Raw genomic sequence first — 20,413 nt, forward strand, 5'->3', positions numbered from 1 at the left:
GGACCACACTGCCTTCTTGCCCTTCATGACAAGCGTCTCTTAAAATCAAAATGGCCAAAAGACCATTTAGGATTCTTGCCAACCCATCTCCATGAAATGGGCAAGAAATACAGCAGTTCTTAATGCCATTATAATCTACCCCGTCAAGTCTATAAACTGCCCTTCAGTGTCTAAAGTACAGCATCTGCGCCAGAGAGCTGCACAGAAGAACCAGGGCAGACCCCAGCAAGTCCATCCTCACCCTCGCCAAGGACATCTCACCATGGAAATGTCCCCAGGGGTGCAGAACATCACCCTGTACACTTGTGTCTAACAGGTGACACTTTTCTTAGGTGGCTTTCATGCACCTTAGTTTTAAAATCACATTCCCAATAGAACCCTGTTATCCTGCAAGAAACAGGACAGAGGTTTGGAAAATGCAGAACCAGGACCCCAGGCCATTCCCCTGATGGCTGGTTCCACCACCATGAATGGCATCCAACACGGAGAAGACCCCAAAGACAGCACTCTACCAATGGCCCTGTAAGGTTCCAAGAGCCTGGCTGAAGTGCAGGAGAAGTTGGCCTGCGTTCAACTCCCTTTCCCGCTGCTGCTGAGGCTGGCAAGCCGATATAACAGACCCTTAAGAGTCATAGGTTTGCATTTGTTAACTGACAAACAAAACTCCATTTCCCTCTTCAGATCGTTGGTGGTATGAACATAAATAATTATTCAAAAATGTGTCCAAGTTTTCTTTTGGAAAATTTGAAGCAAATCCTTCTCTCCATACATCATGAAGAAAACAGCCTAAAAGGTTTCGAAGTCCCCAGGATTCAGATGTTCTAAACGTCTTCCCTACTCAATACCTGTCATCCTTAGGTCACCTCCCAGTTTGTAAAGCTCTCTACCACGTGGCTCTTCATTTGCTCCTCTGGGAAACTGGTAGGGCTCAGAAAGGAACGATGATTCCATTGAGGTACCAGTAAGCAACCCAGCCAGGGCTCCAACCAACCCATTCGGATTTTCCACTGGATCAATCTCAACCTGTCACAGGTACTGCTGGTCTCAGTCAAGCCCTCTGGCAAGTCACCCCTGTGTGCAGCACATAAGACCCTTGGCAGCCCTGCCCTTCCTGCATACACAACAGCACTCAGTCAGCACCTCCAGGCACAGGAAACCATTTGGTAAGACACGAGTATTAAAAAAATAAGTTGCGTGACATTTATTTTGTCTTGTTAACATTAATATCTGTAGAAACATTTTTATTGTCAGTATAAAAATTAACAGGCTTTATTAAATACTTTCTCCAATTTTGTAACACATAAGATCAGTATAATCTGCATTCATCTTGCATGGCTACTGCAAAGTGAGTTGGTGTTTCAAAAGCAAAACACAATACTTTAGTACAGAAGGAACAACCGCGATTATTTTGTCTGATGTAGGTATGAGGCTGGATCTTTTGGTGAGGTCCTGCCAGAATTAGATGAAAGCAATCCCTTAAAAAGATGGACGTATCCCCAAAACTCTCAGCAGAACAACTCTTGTGTTTCAATTTTCTATGATGGGACTTGAAGATCCTAACAGGCGTCTCTAACGCCAAAGAGTCTGGAAGCCATTATCAAAATTCACTGAAGAGAATACAGGCTAATCTGATTAATGTGCAACTCAGAAGCAGAAGGCCAGCTGCCAGAGAGAAGCACATTCTGCTATCATCTCAACTGAGGTCTGTCCTCAAGGAATGGATTAAGGCATCTTTTAAGAGGACGCTGGTACCACTTGTCTTGGGAAGTCCAGTTAGACATTGCGTTGACGTAATGACAGGGTTGCACACCAAAATGAAACACCTTCCTATGAATGGGTTCTTTTAATATGGGGCATTTAGGAGGTCTAAGAACAATCGTCTGACAGCAGCATTTAAACACAAATAAATCAAAACTTCATTTTCCCCAAATTAGTCATATATTGTAAATATTTCTCTTTTCAAAGGATCTGATAGCTAGTTAAGTCCAAGCAATAGATTAACTAGTCTGCTGTGCTGCCTGCATAGAAATGCCACTTAAATTACACAAAAAAACTATAAATGATTAATTGTTTTGTATATTACCAATTCATTAATAAATTAATGTTATACCATTTTCCCTGAAAGCAAAAGTATTTTTCCACCTCTGCTCGGTGAAAATTAAGAAATTCTGTGTAAGAACAGCATTTAGCAAATAGCTATTAAAAAAAGAGAGACCAATTTTCTAGGTGCATTGGGACATCCATTTAAAATCAATACAAAAAATAATTCCTTGTAAATATATAATATATATTTATACATAATTTGAATATATTTACATACATCCAGCACCTATATACTGCGTTTGTGCTCTGTAAGTGTGTGCTGACATAAATCTTCTCCAATTATTACAAAATTCACAAGGAAGGCAGAACACATGTCCACCTTGAGTCCGACTGGTCCACAGCCAGTACGCGCGGCAGGTGAGAGGGGTTACGCGGTGGCTTGTGGCAGTCCACTGCTCCAGACACCTTCTTCTCCTCCTGGTGAAGATTACAAGTTTTCAACTGTATAAATCTTTACACGTATGCTGATTCCTTTTCCAATTATTTACTCCTCTGATCCATATATACAAGCGGAGACAACAAGCTCTGGGAGGCATGGTCTCCCTGCTCCGTGTAGCTAGGTTCCCGGTGCTGTCCTGTTTGGGGACAGGCAGACACAGTCATTCATGTTTTAACACTGCCATTTATGTGTGGATACTGAGGAAGGCATGGTTCGTAAGGCATGGGGTCTGGAGAAAAAACAGAATCATCTCCTGAAGAACAAGAACTTCTTGTGTCAGGGTAACTAGGTGAATACTGTTCGAGAGGTTGGCTGAGGTCCAAGTATTCCTGAAAGAAGGGAAGAGAGACGTTTTATTTCATCTTGTGTCAGGATAACAAGGTGAATATGGTTCGAGAGGCTGACTGAGGTCCAAGTATTCCTGAAAGAACGGAAGAGAAGAGTTTTATTTTAAACACAAGCTCTTGAGATGTGGGTACCGGATGCGGGACAAGACAGGAGACCCCCAGAAGGTGAACAGAGACTCAGCCCACCTGAATTCCACAAAGACCTCCCCGTGAGACCCACGTCTGATGTACTCCAGGCTGCCCTTAGCTTTTCTCTTGAAACCCATCATAAATCAATGATTGGCAGGTAGAGAACAATAAAACCTAGTTGAGCTATAGGTGCCGGGCAGGCAACTCGACTTCACACGGACCTAAATGACCTGCTGAATCGACACCACCTCCTCGCTAAAGCCCTTGCTTCACATGCGAGCCCCAACAAAATGAAAACCAGGAACATGCTGTGGGTCCCCAGGCCCCCTTTAAGTAGTTGAGACCATGAATATTTATTTTCTGAATTACATTTTACTATTGTAGTTTCTGGGATAATTGAAGGGGAATACTTCTTCATTCAGTGGGTAATTTAACACATGTAAGTCATTACTCTCAGAAGCTCTCCGAGCCGAAAATGTAAACAGGTTCAAAAAAGGCTTGGATATACTCATGTATGTTAAATCCATAATGCGCTGTTAAAGGAAACTTTAGGAAAATACAGGTTAAGTTTCAAAGTTTTGAAGGTTTGAGAGTCAGAAAGTGTCCTCTGCTCCCCAAGGCATCCGGTGCTGGCTGCAAAAAACCCTCTGGGTCACCCCAGGATGACACTTCCCCTGACTTGGGTGCCCACGGACTGCTTTGTATGGCCTGAGGGCTAAAGATGGTCTTTAACATTGGTAAGTGGTCAAAAAAAATCAAAAGAATAATAATATCCTGTAGCATTAAAATGAATAAAATTTATATACAATTAGAGAAAATTCCAATTTCAGGATCCATCAAATTGTACCAGAAGACAGACTAGAACGCATCTATCAGATGTGTTAGATCTTGAACTCATCTACTAGAACACATCTATTTACATATTGTCTGTGGCTACTCTGGGGCTACAGTGGCAAAGTTGAGACAGAGACCATAGGGCCCGTGAAGCTGAAAATATTTACTCCTTGGCCCTTCACAGAAAGCAGTTGCCGACCCCTTTTCTGAAGCTATGAAAAGCTTTCTAAACTGGGAGCTTGTGGGTCTCTCTGCCTCCACTGGGCTGGCACAGTGGGGCCGTTCTGCTCACACATCCAGAAGCCAATGACTATTCTATGACATGTGGTTTTGCTGAGAGGGGGCAAAAAGTGCAGACCACAGCACAAACAGCCTCAGTGTTATCAGAAAAGAGCCCATGGAATGTTGGCAACTAGACATTTTTAAAGACACACACACACACACACACACACCCACACACACACACCCCCTATAATTCATCACCAGGGTTGGCAAGAGAAAGAGTCCCCATCCCAGAAGGGGAATGTGTCAGTTCCAACAACATCAGCATTAACCACACAACTGGAAACAAACACGCCCACCACATCAAAAGAGAACTTTTTGCTTACAATGATAAAAACGAAATTTTGTCCTAAATGGAACCATTTTTTCTTGAGCATATGGTAATGATTTTCAGAAGGAAAGAAACTTCGATTTTTATATCCGTCAGACAATATGGCATTCTGCTTTTTTATTTTAGGATACTAGATACAAATTTCAGTATGAACGGACCCACTCTACATGTCAATATATAAATAAATCACTTTGAGCATAGATATGAGATTAAAATAGAACTTTAGTGCTTTTCCCAGTTTTTTTTGTTGTTGTTGTTGTTGTTTTGTTTTGGTTTGGTTTTTTTGAGACGGAGTCTCGCTCTCACTCTGTCGCCCAGGCTGGAGTGCAATGGCATGATCTCGGCTCACTGCAACCTCCACCTCTCCGGTTCCAGTGACTCTCCTGCCTCAGCCTCCCGAGTAGCTGGGATTACAGGCGCACACTAACACGCCCGGCTAATTTTTTGTATCTTTAGTAGAGACAGGGTTTCACCATGTTGGCCAGACTGGTCTGGAACTCCTGACCTCACGATCCGCCCACCTCGGCCTCCCAAAGTGCTGGGATTACAGGCGTGAGACACTGCGCCTGGCCAACTTTTCCCAGTTTCTAAATGAAGCCATAAACTTTTCAGATCTGATAGGAAAAAAATAGGGATATCAGTAGATTCCAAGTCTACAGTTAAAGGAACTTATACTAGAAACAACAATTTTGGCAGAAGAAGAAAGGTGGTTTCTTTCCCCCCTTGAACCGTTCCTTTCCTTTCAACTTCTGAAGGTCAGCTGTATTCATTTAAATGCAATCTCTTCCTTTATCCAGCACAGGCCACAGTCAGACGCATAAGATAAAGCTGCTGAGTTAAGACTTCATATCACTACACTTGATTATTATTTTTTAAGAAATAACTCTAAAACTATTTTCTAAATCAGAAATTAAGTGTATTATTTTCCTAAAATATTTGGGGGACCTTAACGCTTTTCTTGTTGAGACAATTGCATGGTTTGGAGTTAGTTTCCTGTATAAAAGAACACTATTGTGCATCCTCATTAAATATCTCCAAACACATTCATTAACAATTTCTCTATCTTAAGATTTGACTGGACTTGATGGGTTTAACATCTTTCCTGCTCAGAGCATATGCTTTCCATAATTATAAAAGGCACTCTATCTGCATATTGAAACAGCCACTAACATGGCTAAATTTGGACAATGAGTGACAGACGAGTGTTTCGTTGACAAAGATCATAAATTATTACTATTTTTTTTTAGATGAAGTCTTGCTCTATCTCCCAGACTGTGGTGCAGTGGTGCAATCTCAGTCACTGCAACCTTCGCCTCCTGGGTTCAAGTGATTTCCCTACTTCAACCTCCTGAGTAGCTGGGATTACAGGCACACACCACCACATACAACTAATTTTTGTATTTTTCGTAGAGATGAGGTTTTGCCATGTTGGCCAGGCTCGTCTCAAACTCCTGACCTCAAGTGATCTGCCCACCTCGGCTTCCCAAAGTGCTGGGATTACAGGTGAGAGCCACTGCACCCGGCAGAGATCATAAATATTTTAGGGAAAATAAATATTTTAACAAAAGGTACATGTTTTTATGTAAAAATCATGTAAGTTGCTCATAGAAAACAGGGTATGTTTACATACACCTAGAAAGAGGCTGCAAGGCACATACCATTACCGACAGGATCACATAGGATAGTATTGTGGTAACAGAAGCTGGCGTTACAAAACTTCGTTGTATTCCATCAAGCAAATGATGAGAACGTTATCAGTTCACCCACTAATGACCAAAGCACAGAATCAAACTTGCCAGGAATCCAAGCTCTCTCCCATGCACACCAAAGTCCTGCAAGTGAATACTGCTTCCCCTTTCCCACTCTCCCACACACGTCCCGGACTGCTCCACCAGCAGCTACACTGAGGGCGGCCTCGGGGATGTCCCTCTGTCTTTGGTTTCGTGAGTCAGAACTCATAAAATGAAGTTCTGAGAAAAATCATGATTTCAGAGGAACCCATAGCTGAACTATCTGACCCCTATGGAAAAAGAATAAACAAGACCACAGACTCCAACCAACAGCCAACAGGGGAGTGTGCGTGTAAAATGCTATGTGTCTCACAATCCAACCAAAGACAAGGGGCTTCTGGAAGGAGGTTCTTACCTCATTGGTTGTGAGAGTGAGAATTCGATCCAAGTCTTCTACCAACTGCTTGAACGTTGGTCTCTGGGAGGGCACCGCATGCCAACAGTCCCTCATCATCATGTACCTGGGAACATTTGATTTCCTCGAATTAATTTCATACGCACTAGGTACGTGGCTATAGTCAGTTTTAATAGGCAATATGGGGACGTGTTGTAAATTAGGAAAATGTATCAGAACTTTCCAGGCAACTAGATTAGGAGGTCATGAATCACTTTCCCAAAAGCTTCCCTGCCAGTTCCTCCAAAAGGCACTTTGACTTACACAAACAGCACGTAACCCAAAACATGTTAGAAAGGCATCTAAGCCATCAAGAAAGACACGTCTATGTTTTTCCCTGGTATCCCTGGGCCACAGTGACATCTCACAACGGCATCACACCCTAAAGATGCTTTGGAGGCTGAAGGAAAACGCGTATTTCCATGGGCTGGTCTCCAGTCTTCCCTCCCCGACACCCTTCCCTGCACCAAGGCAGCTCTCCTATTTATCTGCCCAACGCTTTGGGTCTTAATGACTGTAGTTGACAAAGCTTCCTGAGTTTAAAAAAAGTAAAATAAAATTTGAAAACTACAACTTCAATTTTTTTATGAATTAATCTGCCACCACTGGGCAGCACACTAACTTCCTGATTAACTCTTAGATAGGCCTAGCTTCCTAGGTCTTATCTTGATTACGGGTTTCGACAGATCCTCTATGTTAAAAGAAAAAAAAAAAAAACAATAGGAATGACAAAGAGCACAATAAATGCCTTTATATAATATGCTATAAAATGTGGCCATTCATCAGACATCCACAGTACACCGAAAGGCACTCACGGGATTACTGATATAAAATCCCCATGAAATGATCCACAATAGACCGCAGTCTCTGGGACAATCACTCTTCTTAGTTAATCCTGGAGGGGTTGAGGCAGGAGGCAGAGAGACTCCTTTCAAAGCATGGATTCTATTGCACCAGGCACACGTCACCAACACAACATAACTCTACTTAAAAGTGTGAGGCAGGTTTTGCTAGAAACCAGCTCATGGTTTTATAGGCAGATCTGGTGCTCTAAGGAGGGTGCCTAGACACATTTTCAATTCTCTGCACTAAAACACAAGTGAGACCTAGGTAACCAAACACGAGTTCCTTCGCTCTGAGGAAATGTGGTTGGCGTCAATCTGTAATGGCAATTTTCAATGGTTCAAGAAGTTCCGGAAATACCGATTCACCACTGGCCACGATGGGGCCAGGCGGGGGCCAGGCACAACCACTGGGGAAAGGCTGTGTTGGTTCCTTAATCCTACACCCTGCAGGGCGGCCCCGCGGCTTTCTAGCTTGTTTCCTGACCCGTGGGTCTTCCTGTCCCTCCACAGGAGACTGCAGAAGGCACAGCACAGTGGCCCAGGAAGACCATTCTCGCTGGCTCTGCAAAGTCAGGAGCCCTCAGCCAGTAAGCCAGACACCCTCTGATCCAAAGCCCTCTCCATACTCAGAATAATGTTCTTTCTCTCAGACAAGTAATGGTTGTCGGTGTCGCTATGTATCCCAGTTCTGGATTGAGCCCAGAGAGCTTCAGCCATTCTTCTTAGAGCATGTTTAGGAAACTAGGGGCCTTTAAAAATGAGGTACATCACGAGAAGTATTAACGGTGTGGCAAGTCCACTGTGGCACCGGCAGGAAAGACAACAGCCCTTACAGTTCGTTGGTGCAGTTGGCTGGTTTATCCATTCTGTGTCCTTCCTTCAGCAGCTTAAAAAGTTCCTCCACGGGAATCCCTGGGTAGGGCGAGCCCCCTAAAGTGAAGATCTCCCACATTAACACCCCGAAGGACCAGCTGCAACAAAAGGAGAAAGCACGGCATTACTAACCCATCCACACTGCCGAAACCTAAACATGCCCAGCTGAGACATAAACACCTCCTCACTTCTGAAGTTCAAAGACAAATGGGCCCTCCTGCAGTTCATCCCATGTGCTCTTTCCTGCCCCGCAAGAGCATCCCCAAATGATGATGACACGGGGATGTGCTGATGGAATTTTCCATCAACAGACAAAAAGGCAAACTGCCATCACTCTGGAATAGAGCTGCCTGTCTTAACTGTGGTGTTAGCAATGCAAGGATCTCAGTTTCTCAGTTTCAAAGCCTTTACACTCCTTTCTGACTCCCCATGTGCCTGACCCAAAGGTTGTGATCTACCAGGATGGGCAGTTGACAGAATAAGGCCAGCAAGCCAACTCTGCAGGATCACAGCTGCCCTCTGTGGCCGCTGGAACATCTGCTGCACGGAGGCTCTGGAACTTACTAAGATTGCAAAGGCAGTCCGCACAGGGCTGGGGTTAGGATGAGGAATCACATGCCCCAGATGAGTTGCACACAACAAAACTGAACACACCTCACAGGCCACAATTTATTTACACTTGACTCTTCAGAGACTTGGGACTTCCTGCGCCAAGTTCAGGAGACTCAATCTCTGGGATGAGCAAGCTGAGAAAGCCAGGCTTAGCGATGCCATGGGCACTCTGGAAACTCACCCTTCTGTACTCGATGGCGGTGGGTTTCACTCCACAGTTTTCTGTGGAGCAAAAGCAGCAGCACAGGACAGGCAGAACAGCCTCTGTGCCTCAGATGCTCACAGCAAAAAGGGGATCGTAATGTCTTCTTTTTTAGGATTGTTGAGAGGACCAACTATGGTAGCACAGAATTAATGCCTACCCAGAACTCTTCCTACTCATACACATAAAAAATAGTTTGATTTTCTTTTTTTCCCCCAGAGTCTTGCTCTGTCGCCAGGCTGGAGTGCAGTGATGCAATCTCAGCTCACTGCAACCTCTGACTCCCGGGTTCAAGTGATTCTTCTGCCTCAGCCTTCCAAGTAGCTGAGATTACAGGCACGCACCACCACACCCAGCTAATTTTTGTAGTTTTAGTACAGACGGGGTTTCACCATGTTGGCCAGGATGGTCTCGATCTCCTGACCTCATGATCCACCCGCCTTGGCCTCCTAAAGTGCTGGGATTACAGGTGTGAGTTACCATGCCCAGCCTTCAACTGAATTTTCAAATCTAAAACGTCAGTTGGAGCCTGACCCGAATGGTTTTATAAGTGTATCATAACAGAAATATTCTACTGTGTTTCTAGAATGCTATCAAGTATGCCAAAGCAAGACCAGACCTTTCTGTTGAGGGATAAACACAGACAGTAGACCCTGCGGAGGTCCCCAGCCTAGACCACATCTCACTCAGCTCCACTCTTTAAGGACAAATCTGGGTTAGAGGGAAATATGACAAACTATTCTTAAGTGGGAAAAGCTCCAGGATTATTCCTTTAATGGGGTGAAGAATATGCCAAGAGCTTGGCGAATTAGATATTGGCTTTGTAGTTGCACATCCATGAATATGTTCAAGGGAAGGACTTCCGCTCTGGCAGGAGGAGGTCAGCGGTTCCACCTCCTGTGCTCTTTGAAGCCAGGCAGATTAGTAACAGAGCATTGGTTATCAGCCTACCATAAAATCCGTCCTTTCTAAGGCCGGCTCCTGCACCTTCTACGAATGTGTGAAATGCAGCAGCCACCAAAGAAGGAAGAAAGGCAAAATATGTACAGTATTTTTGCAGCTCAAGCCCAGGAAGAAGTCAGAGAAAAGACAGTTACTCACACATCACTCTGATGAGTGTATACTCTATCAAACAGGGCTTCTGGAGCCATCCACTTGACTGGAAGTCGACCCTGAAAATGTAGAAGAAAATGTAAAAACTAAATATATTAAAAAGAATTTATCTTAGCAGGCTCAATAGGGCTGTGCCCTGTTTAAGAGCTCATATTCTCATGGCTTTTACTGGTCAGTCAATAGAGCAGAAATCAATCCCAATGAGGACCATATATAGTGTGTGAGATGCACAGATTTGGGCCGTTAATAAAATGCCATCTCCTTGGATTCTTTTATCTCCCTAGCATGCAGATCCTCCTTGACCAGTTATTAGGCAAAAATTAACCCAGTAACTTCCAAGCTCTAGTTTTTGCTATGAAAGTTCTTGATGAGAACCATAAGAAAATCCTAGTGGGCCGGGTGCGGTGGCTCAAGCCTGTAATCCCAGCACTTTGGGAGGCCGAGACGGGCGGATCACGAGGTCAGGAGATCGAGACTATCCTAGCTAACACAGTGAAACCCCATCTCTACTAAAAAATACAAAAAAAAAACTAGCTGGGCGAGGTGGCAGGCGCCTGTAGTCCCAGCTACTCGGGAGGCTGAGACAGGAGAATGGCGTGAACCCGGGAGGCGGAGATTGCAGTGAGCTGAGATCCGGCCACTGCACTCCAGCCTGGGCGACAGAGCGAGACTCCGTCTCAGAAAAAAAAAAAAAAAAGAAAATCCTAGTGGCTGTTGATTATTTTGTATATAAGTGTTTCACATTTACTAAAATTGACATAAATAGAGGCTAAATTTGCATACTGAGAGTTTGTGAATAGGAAGGCAAAAGAACAGGAATCAGGGGCAGGGGAATGGGTCCCCATAGATCCCACCCAGCTCTCAACATTGACGGCCTTTCTCTTGGAACATTCTGAGCCCCACGCCCGCCCCCGCCCACTGTGTTACTGCCATCAACTTACATTGGTGGTCTTTTTGTAATAGTCTATATTGTTGATATCTCTGGCGAGTCCAAAGTCTGCTATTTTCATCACATTGTTTTCTGTTACCAAAACATTTCTGGCTGCTAAATCTCGATGAATACACTGAAATCAAGAAAGAACCAAGGGAAATAACAATTTCAAAACACCACAAGAACAAAAAGGAAATATGTTCATTTCTTAAAATGCAGCTAGAAAAGATAGCTGATGTTAAAAACCAGTTGCACTATACTATAAGAAACAGAGTGTGGCTGGGTGCAGTGGCTCATGCCTGTAATACCAACACTTTGGGAGGTCAAGGTAGACGGATCACTTGAGGTCAGGAATTCAAGACCAGCCTAGCCAACACGGTAAAACCCCATCTCGGCTAAAACTACAAAAAACAGCTGAGCGTGGTGCTGCGCATCCTGTAGTCCCAGCTACTCAGGAGGCTGAGGCATGAGAATCACTTGAACCCCGGAGGCAGAGGTTGCAGTAAGCTGAGATCACGCCATTGCACTCCAGTCTGGGTGACAGAGTGAGACTCTCAAAAAAAACAGAAAGAAAAGAAAAGAAATACAGTGTGGCTCTAAGATCAAGAAGACAGGTCAACTGGGATCATCTGAGAGCCTGGAACACGACATGTATTTGTTTTGGAATTACAAATAAATAGAATGATCATTTTGAAAAGTGAAGGTAGACTAAATAACCATATTCTCTTCTATCTGCAATTGTCCAGCCACACCGGTGTCTTCCTTTCAGCTGCTTACAGATCTGTATCTGAGCATCCTAAAATACTTTCTCTCAACACTTGCTCTCCTGCCCTTTACACCTGAATTTTCAGAAACGTTGGTTAAAATCCAACATCGCATCTTCTTCATTCCTGGTCACTTCTCAAACATTCTAACCGGTGTTCTGCTCTCGCCTCACCTGAAGCCTATGAAGAACCTCTGAACTGTTAGATGCAAATGATGTCCTCCAACTCCTCAGCTGTTCCTCCTCTGTGGCTTCAGATGCTACTGATTTCTTGCTTTTTAAAACGGTCCCTCTGTTTAAGTTTTTTTTTTTTTATTTATTTTTTTTAGATGGAGTCTTGCACTTGTCGCCCAGGCTAGAGTGCAATGGTGTGATCTCAGCTCACTGCAACCTCCGCCTCCTGGCTTCAAGGGATTCTCCTGCCCCAGCCTCCCGAGTAGCTGAGATTACAGGTGCCCATCACCACACCCAGCTAATGTTTTGTATTTTTAGTAGAGACAGGGTTTCACCATGTCAGTCAGGCTGGTCTCGAACTCCTGACCTCAGGTAAGCCACCTGCCTCAGCCTCCCAAAGTGCTAGGATTACGGGCGTGAGCCACTGTACCCGGCCCCTCTATTTAGTTTTATCCCATCCCCTTCTCTCAGCTGGCTCTCTCTCTCTCTCCATATCCTCTCAGAATCTCTGGCTGGCTCTTCTCTTTTTCTGTCCCTTCCAATAGAGGAATTGTTCCATTAAGTTTATGTATTTCCATATATCCTCACGGCATTAATTCCAAACACATACAAAATATACACAAGTTCGCATCTCCATCCTGACCTCCCTCCTGAGACCCACGTTCTCATATTCAACTGTCTATGAGACACTTCCACACTGACGTTCCCTTGACGTCTCAAATTCAAGGTTTCAACTCCTATCCAATGCTTATCCTCTTTGTCTCTCTTAATCGGAGAGCTATACACCGGTATTCTTTACACATTCCTCCCAAGTCCTGTTGATTTCAACTCCAAAATGCCTTCCCATGTGTCCATACCATGCCTTTCCTACTGCTAGTCCCTTAGTCCAGGACATCTTCACTGTCTGCCCCTTCCCCCTGAGACTTCCACGCTGCCCATCTAGCGGGTCTCTACACTTCCAAACTTAGCCCTGTTGTACCTCCTCCATGTCCCATATCTAAGGTTCTTGAAATGACCAGTCATGTCCTTTTCTTGGCCTCTACCATGGCCAATGCCCGTCTATCCACATTCTCTGTCCAGTTTCTCCTAACACCTGGCCTCAGCCTGAATGTGCCACATACACTGAATCTAAACACTGAAATATTAAATATTGCTACACAACAGCTAATTTATTGTCCTGACACTAATTCTTGGGTCTCAGAAAGGTCTAACTATTACGACTTTTCCTTCCTTCCTTTTTTTTTTTTTTTTTTTTTTTTGAGACGGAGTTTCACTCTTGTTTCCCAGGCTGGAGTGCAATGGCACAACCTTGGCTCAGTGCAACCTCTGCCTCCTGGGTTCAAGTGATTCTCCTGCCTCAGCCTCCCAAGTAGCTGGGATTGCAGGTGCCCACCACCATACCTGGCTAATTTTGTATTTTTGGTAGAGATGGGGTTTCACTATGTTGGTTAGGCTGGTCTCGAACTCCTGACCTCAAGTGATCCACCTGCCTCGGCCTCCCAAAGTACTGGGCTTACAGGCGTGAGCCACACACCCAGCCTATGACTTTTCCTTTCTACAAATGCTATGCTATTGTGAGCTGTTGCATTTTTGTTACACTTTAATGTGGCAAGATTTCCACAAGATACAAGGTAATTAGGGTCCCCAATCATCACCTTCTATTTTGGGAAGAGATAAGACATAAAGGAGAAATATCACCACCGAAGGCTTTTACACTGGTTACTGGCAAAGGTTAACTATCATACGAAGCATAAAGCCTTATCAATCCATTCAACAATGCTGAAATGGAGCTGATCTTCTGCACTCCATGAAATGGACAATTAAAAAAGGGGCAAGCCAAGTGATCCCTGAAATATAAATAAGGAACTGTTTGATTCCACCCTGACTGCCAGCTATTCCTTGTGTTCACACACTTCTGGGCCCCCCGGGTAGCCTAAGCCCAGAAGCGGGAAAGCAAGAAAGCCACGCAAGCTTGCAATCCCTGGCCAGGCTGGAAGCAGGAAACGTGAGAGCTCCCAGAAGCTGCCTGGAGATTCGTCTGCAGCCCGGTTCCCAGTTTTGGAGGCCTCTTCAAATTGAACTTCCAAGCCCCGGGCCAAACTCTCCCGGTGGTGTGCTCCTACCGACACGCGCTCTGTATGTCTGGCGAGCTGTGTGGTCAGAAGAATGTGCTTCCCACGCACTGGGCTCCGACCATGCATTGGGGCTCAGCTTGCACAGAGACAACGCTGATGGCTCCCTCCACCATCTTCTCAGCAAGACCCAGAGTCTACTGTGGCCATCCCTCATCCCAGCTGCTAGGAAACATCAAACCCCAGCCTCTGGGTTGAATAAGAGGAGACTTGGAACCTACACCCGAGAAAAAGAAAGTAATCAAAGGCAAGCCAAATCCCCGTCATCCACAGGAATGTGAGCTGCTCTCCAGCACAGAAAGCTGACCATTTTACACAATTAGGGCCCTGGGACAGTTTTGGTGTTCCACAGGTGAAGGTCAGTGGGTCACTAAGGGAAGGAAGAGCAACACCCCTATGACGTAGACAGTATGCCCTGTGCCCAGTACAGCTGATGACATCGAATTCCTGCGGCAACCTATGACACGGATAGTATTATACCCATTTTACAGGTGGGGAAGCTGGGGCTTCACTAAAAAAACTGCTTAGGCTGGGTGTGGTGGCTCACACCTGTAATTCCAGCACTTTGGGAGGCCGAGGCAGGAGGATCACGAGGTCAGGAGATCGAGACCATCCTGGTTAACACAGTGAAACCCCATCTCTACTAAAAATACAAAAAATTAGCCGGGTGGGGTGGCAAGCACCTGTAGTCCCAGCTACTCGGGAGGCTGAGGCAGAAGAATTGTTAGAACCCGGGAGGTAGAGGTTGCAGTGAGCCAGGATAGTACCACTGAACTCCAGCCTCGGCGAAAAAGCTAGACTGTCTCCAAAAAACACAAAAAAATCTGCTCAGGGCCAGGCTCGGTGGCTCATGCCTGTAACCCCACCACTTTGGGAGGCTGAGGTGGGCGGATCACTTGAGGTCAGGAGTTCAAGACCAGCCTGGCCAACATGGTGAAACCCCATCTCTACCAAAAAATAGCCAGGTGTGGTGGTACATGCCTGTAGTCCCAGCAACTCAGGAGGCTGAGGTGGGAGAATCACTTAAACCCAGGGGGCCAAGGCTGCAGTGAGCCAAGATCATGCCACTGCACTCCAGTCAGATGATAAGAGTGAGACCCTATCTCGAAAAAAAAAGGCCGGGCGCGGTGGCTCAAGCCTGTAATCCCAGCACTTTGGGAGGCCAAGACGGGTGGATCACGAGGTCAGGAGATCGAGACCATCCTGGCTAACACGGTGAAACCCCGTCTCTACTAAAAAATACAAAAAACTAGCCGGGCGAGGTGGCGGGCGCCTGTAGTCCCAGCTACTCGGGAGGCTGAGGCAGGAGAATGGCGTGAACCCGGGAGGCGGAGCTTGCAGTGAGCTGAGATCCGGCCACTGCACTCCAGCCTGGGCGACAGAGCCAGACTCCGTCTCAAAAAAAAAAAAAAAAAAAAAAAAAACTGCTCGGGTTTAACACTTTGAGGGTTAACCGGGTTTGGGATTCAGTTAAAAAAGTAAAATTAGTGTGATCTGAGCTAAAAATAGCAAGGATTTTATAAATTGTGTAAGGCTTAAATACCCTATTACCTAATTGCATTGCTGTATACACCATGGAGTTTTTTCACTTCTCTGGCTCCAGTCCCCAACCCGCCCCCGACATTCACACACTCACACATGCACATGTACACGCACAACTGAAAGCTGCTGGAGGCCAGGCACTGTGTGCTCATCTCAGTCGGCCCAGCGCTGAGCACAGATGAACCCAGTACATCAGTAACGATGTAATCAACAGTTCTCTTTTGCCCCTTCCTTCAGGCAAGCATGTCTCTCTCAAGCCCACGACTCCCCCATTTTGAGGGGATGGGTGTGGGAAAGCCAGGGCTGGACCCTTTCCCTGGTTCTTCATTCTCCACCTTCACGAATAAGCGCTCCATTTTTGGAAGCAGAGCCCTCACAAGGGGACCATTCTTAACATCTTCATCTACCACCATTTTCAAACCTATTCTGGGTCCTTAACTGCGGGTAGCCTCCAGTAAGTGGCTTTGGAACCACGTAATGTCCTAAAGGCCCATGCAATATCCCTTTTACCTTGGGCTGTTGCTCAATGTGGAGGCAATGAGGCCACACTGGGGCACTAAACAACCCCCCCCAACCCCCCCCACCACACACACATACGTGGAATCTCATTGGTCCTGCCTCAGTTTAGAGAGAGTTAGGGGCCTCCTGAGAGCAGGAGACAGCTGAGTGGGGGACCAGGAGACCTAGGTCTGGGACCTGCCACTCCACCAAGTCCCCTTCTCAGAAGTGAGGACATCTGAGTCCTCCTGACACATCTGGGCTCAAAGTATTCATGCCACTTCCTCACCGTCCTCCCTGATATAATGGGGATCCAAATCCCACCTATTTCCGGGTTGTTCTGGGGGCTACATGAGATGCTTTATGTCAAATGCTCTGCCACAGTGCCTGGAAGATGGTTAGCTTCTCCCAGAGTGGTCAGTGATTAATAATAACGATAGTTACTATTATCACAGCCCTTTAATATGGGTACTTCCGTTCTTCCATGATGAAACAGATTCATTTGCCCTGGTTAGCAAAGTTCGTCTCTTAGTTTTCTCTCCACCAGCTCCAAAACAGGAAGGAGCTCTGAGTCCTCAGGGCTAGGGTGGGCAGGGGTACCACCACTGCCTCTAGGACCAGGACCCAACACCCGTGCTTCTCACCAGTCTGAGCGCCGAGGCTCTACTGCCTGTCCCCTCCTTCCTGAAGCTCCTGTGTGGGGCCTCTGCACTCCGTGTCCTGATTTCCCTACCACCCAGGCTGTGCCTCCTCGGCCTCCACTGCTATTTCTGGTGCTCTCAGTCAATCTCTAGATTTGAGAATTTTCTCAGGACCTGACTTCAGGCTTCTGTTCTCCTCTTCCAAGCTTCTCCGCAGATGAGTTTGTCCACGCCCATGGATTGAACTCACAGCTCCCTTTGCTGCCTCCCAGCTGTTAGCCCACCCTCAGAGCTGAGCTGCTGCCTGCAGCTTCTTCAGTATCTCCCCTCGGATGACTCAGATACGTTCAAGACGAGCTCTGGATTTTCCACCCAAATCTATGCCCCCTGCCCCAACCCTGATTCCCAACTCCTCCCAGAGTTAGAAGCTGCACCACCATCCGGCTTTTCAAGCTGGAAATCCAGAAGTCATCCTTGATCTCTCTTTCTCTCCCTCCTATCTAATCAATCCGTTCACTATCCCAAGAGCAAAATACGTCCAACATCAGCCCACCAGCTTCTCTCAGTGTCTTCGGACCCCACAGACCCTAGCCCAGACCATCATCACGTTTGACAGGCGCTCAGCCTTCCCATTCACCCTACAAGCAGCAGTGAGAGTCACCTTTGAAGCACAAATGGATCTTCTCCCTCCCCCTCAGCAGCTTCCATGGCAGTGACAGCAAAGTGCAACGTCCTGGCATGAGTAAGTCCTTATCCCACTGTTTCCTTCACGGCACCTTTTTCAATATTTTTTTTATATTTTTTATATCTTATATTTTTTTTGATTTTTTTTTATAGCCTGATGTTCATTCCCACATTTACTGTCAATTTCTCTTACTATCACCCATGGTTCCTGCCCCAAGAGGTCAAGGACTATGTCTATTGTGGCCACTTCGCTGGAGAGCCTGACCAAGGCCACGAGACATCGGGCGTGCTCTAGGAGTAGATGTTGAAGGATTTCATAAAATGACCAGGCCAGCCCTCCTACCACATTTCTCCTAGTAGCACCGCCCTGCTGGGTGCAAAACTGCTTCCCCTATCTCCCGCACAGGTAGGGCAGGGAGTGATCAAGACCAGAAGATCAAAATAGGCAGCCTACAGATGGGCTACAATCCCCAGGCTTATTTAGGAAGAGTTCACAGCTGCAGAAAAGGAGGGATGGCACAGTGAGTATCTACGGCTGCTGGGTTTGCTTGTTACACCTACTCAATCGCTTGCTGTCTCCACATCCTGCCCCACTTGCCCCCACACACATACACACACAGTACATGCATGTTATGGCTGGACCACTTAAAACTGAGTTGCAGGCATCACTGATACTTCACAAATCTCAATTCTTCAGCATATTTCTCCTGCAACAGATACCACTGTCACCACCCCCCAAATTCAACACTGACACAGAAATATAATCAGTAATATTATACAGTCCATATTCAAATTTCCATATTCAAAAGACATTCACAAATGTCCTTTCTAAGAGCTGGCCACCCTCCCCGCCCCACAGGATCCAGTCCAGGATTCCACTTTTACACTTAGAAATCGTCTCATTGGCCCCTTTAATCTGGAACTGCCTCCCCAGCAGTTTTTGTCTTTCGAGACACTGACATTTTGAAGTGATACCTTGTCAAATGTCCCATGTTCTGGATCTGTCTGGTTGTCTCTGGATGCCAAATATTTGTTGACTGGCAAACTCCCCTGCACACATGCATGCACACGCACTTGCACACAGACACAATCACAGAAGTCAGAACTGTGTTTAATTAGTTTCCTAAAACCTATATATTGGGAGATTTTTATGTAAAAAAATCTGAAAAAGTCTTAAACTCCAAACTCTCTTGAAATTTTTTTGAAAGTTTTTCTTAAATTAAAAAAAAAGGCAAAACCCCGTCTCTACAAAACAAAAAAACAAAAAACTTAGCCAGGTGTGGCGGCACATCCCTGTAGTCCCAGCTACTCAGGAGGCTGAGGTGGGAGGCTCACCTGAACCCGGGAGGTCAAGGCTGCAGTGAGCTGTGATTATGCCACTGCACCAGTTTGTTTGAAAGAAGGAAAGAAAAAAGCATCCAGAACCCTGGGCCATGTTCCTATGTGGCCAGAGAGTAGAGCTGAGGTGTAGCCGTTCCTCGAATCTCTGCACTCTGAGTGATTCGGAGGCCTTGGTCGTGTGACTGGCATGGCCCCATGGAGACCTGAGTTTGTGACCCTTCAGCCAACCCAGACCCCCAGTGACAGAGGGTCCACGCCCACCAGAGGATCTCACCTCTTTGGGGACCCAAGGAATTCCTGGCGCTGCAATGAAGTGCACCGCAGGTAGGAGCAGTGCCCAGGAAGCAGCTCTGCCCCTCCGCTTCCCTATGTATGGGGTTGACAAGGGAGTTTTGGGTCATCCAACATGCCTCTGAGGACATCTGGGCACCTGTCGAACTACTTTCAGAATAACTGAAATGTTTCAAGTTCCACGGTAAGTGGCATGCCCGGAATGCAGGCAGTCCACCTCAGGGGACCTGGCCAACTTCTAACCACAGAGGGTCACCCGCCAAACGAGACAAAATAAACGCAGAGCCCCAGGATGCAAGGTTACTAAAATACCCCTTTGTTTGACATTCACTCTTAGAATATTTAGTGCCAACCCAAAACATGAAATACCTAAAGTCTATGTTCAAAAACTCAGTAACCACAAAATAAATGAAGCTTAAAAAAAAAGAAAATCATCCGAATTAAAGGGGGCCTTTAAAACTATCCACTTCCCACCCGGAGAGCTGAATTCCCAGGGAAATCAGACATGGTCCTGTCTCAAAGAAGAGATATCTTTTCTGCTCATCTCTGCAGCGACGCTATAGGTTTATGAGGCTGCTTTGGTTTTAAAGAGTTCATTAAACTCAAATATGAATAACACAATAAATATTTTCCAGGTTGTACAAGACATGCGAGGGCTTGATCTAGCAAATGAGCACGTCTAAATTGCCTGTTTTCTTTAAAGACATTTTTAATTGGATTCCACCCAACCAAGTAGAATGTGAAGGACTCACTTTTTGGGAAGCCAAGTACTCCATGCCTCTGGCCAGCTGGTAGGTGCACGACACCAAGTCCTTGAAGGTCATCTGCTCCTCAGGAACACGGTTAATGTCATAGGAGTACTCCATTCCAGGTGGCCTCCGGGCTCGGAGGTATTCTCGGAGGTTGCCTTTAGAGGCATACTCAACTATGACATAGAGAGGCCCTGTCGAGGAAGAGGAGAAGCTCCCTAAAGAGAGAATCCAAGGTCTGCCCTTGGGCAATTCAGCAAAACATTTTTAGTTATTACAACCCAATGCTTTTTTTTTTTTAAGTTTAATATACAGGGGCCGGGCGTGGTGGCTCATATCTGTAATCCCAGCACTTAGGGAGGCCGAGGCAGGT

General features: G+C 45.9%; 1 protein-coding gene across 5 annotated transcripts in view; it reads right to left on the reverse strand.

Annotated features, from left to right (window-relative positions):
* Window positions 1–1,175: 1,175 nt before the first annotated feature.
* Window positions 1,176–20,413, reverse strand: part of FGFR2 (fibroblast growth factor receptor 2) — a 121,653-nt gene continuing 102,415 nt past the window's right edge. For 3 of the 5 annotated variants that reach the window (XM_025396746.1, XM_025396745.1, XM_025396743.1), the window contains 6 exons: window positions 20,044–20,234; window positions 11,236–11,358; window positions 10,283–10,353; window positions 8,328–8,465; window positions 6,611–6,716; window positions 1,176–2,871 (listed from right to left, as the gene is read on the reverse strand). In XM_025396746.1, the coding sequence (XP_025252531.1) occupies window positions 2,707–2,871; window positions 6,611–6,716; window positions 8,328–8,465; window positions 10,283–10,353; window positions 11,236–11,358; window positions 20,044–20,234 (794 nt within the window). In that variant the 3' untranslated portion in view covers window positions 1,176–2,706. Of the gene's footprint in view, window positions 2,872–5,035; window positions 5,080–6,610; window positions 6,717–8,327; window positions 8,466–10,282; window positions 10,354–11,235; window positions 11,359–20,043; window positions 20,235–20,413 lie in introns of those variants that run through there. The other 2 variants (XM_025396744.1, XM_025396748.1) reach the window with 1 other exon arrangement.

Source organism: Theropithecus gelada, chromosome 9, assembly GCF_003255815.1.
Source record: "Theropithecus gelada isolate Dixy chromosome 9, Tgel_1.0, whole genome shotgun sequence".
NCBI lineage: Eukaryota > Metazoa > Chordata > Mammalia > Primates > Cercopithecidae > Theropithecus > Theropithecus gelada.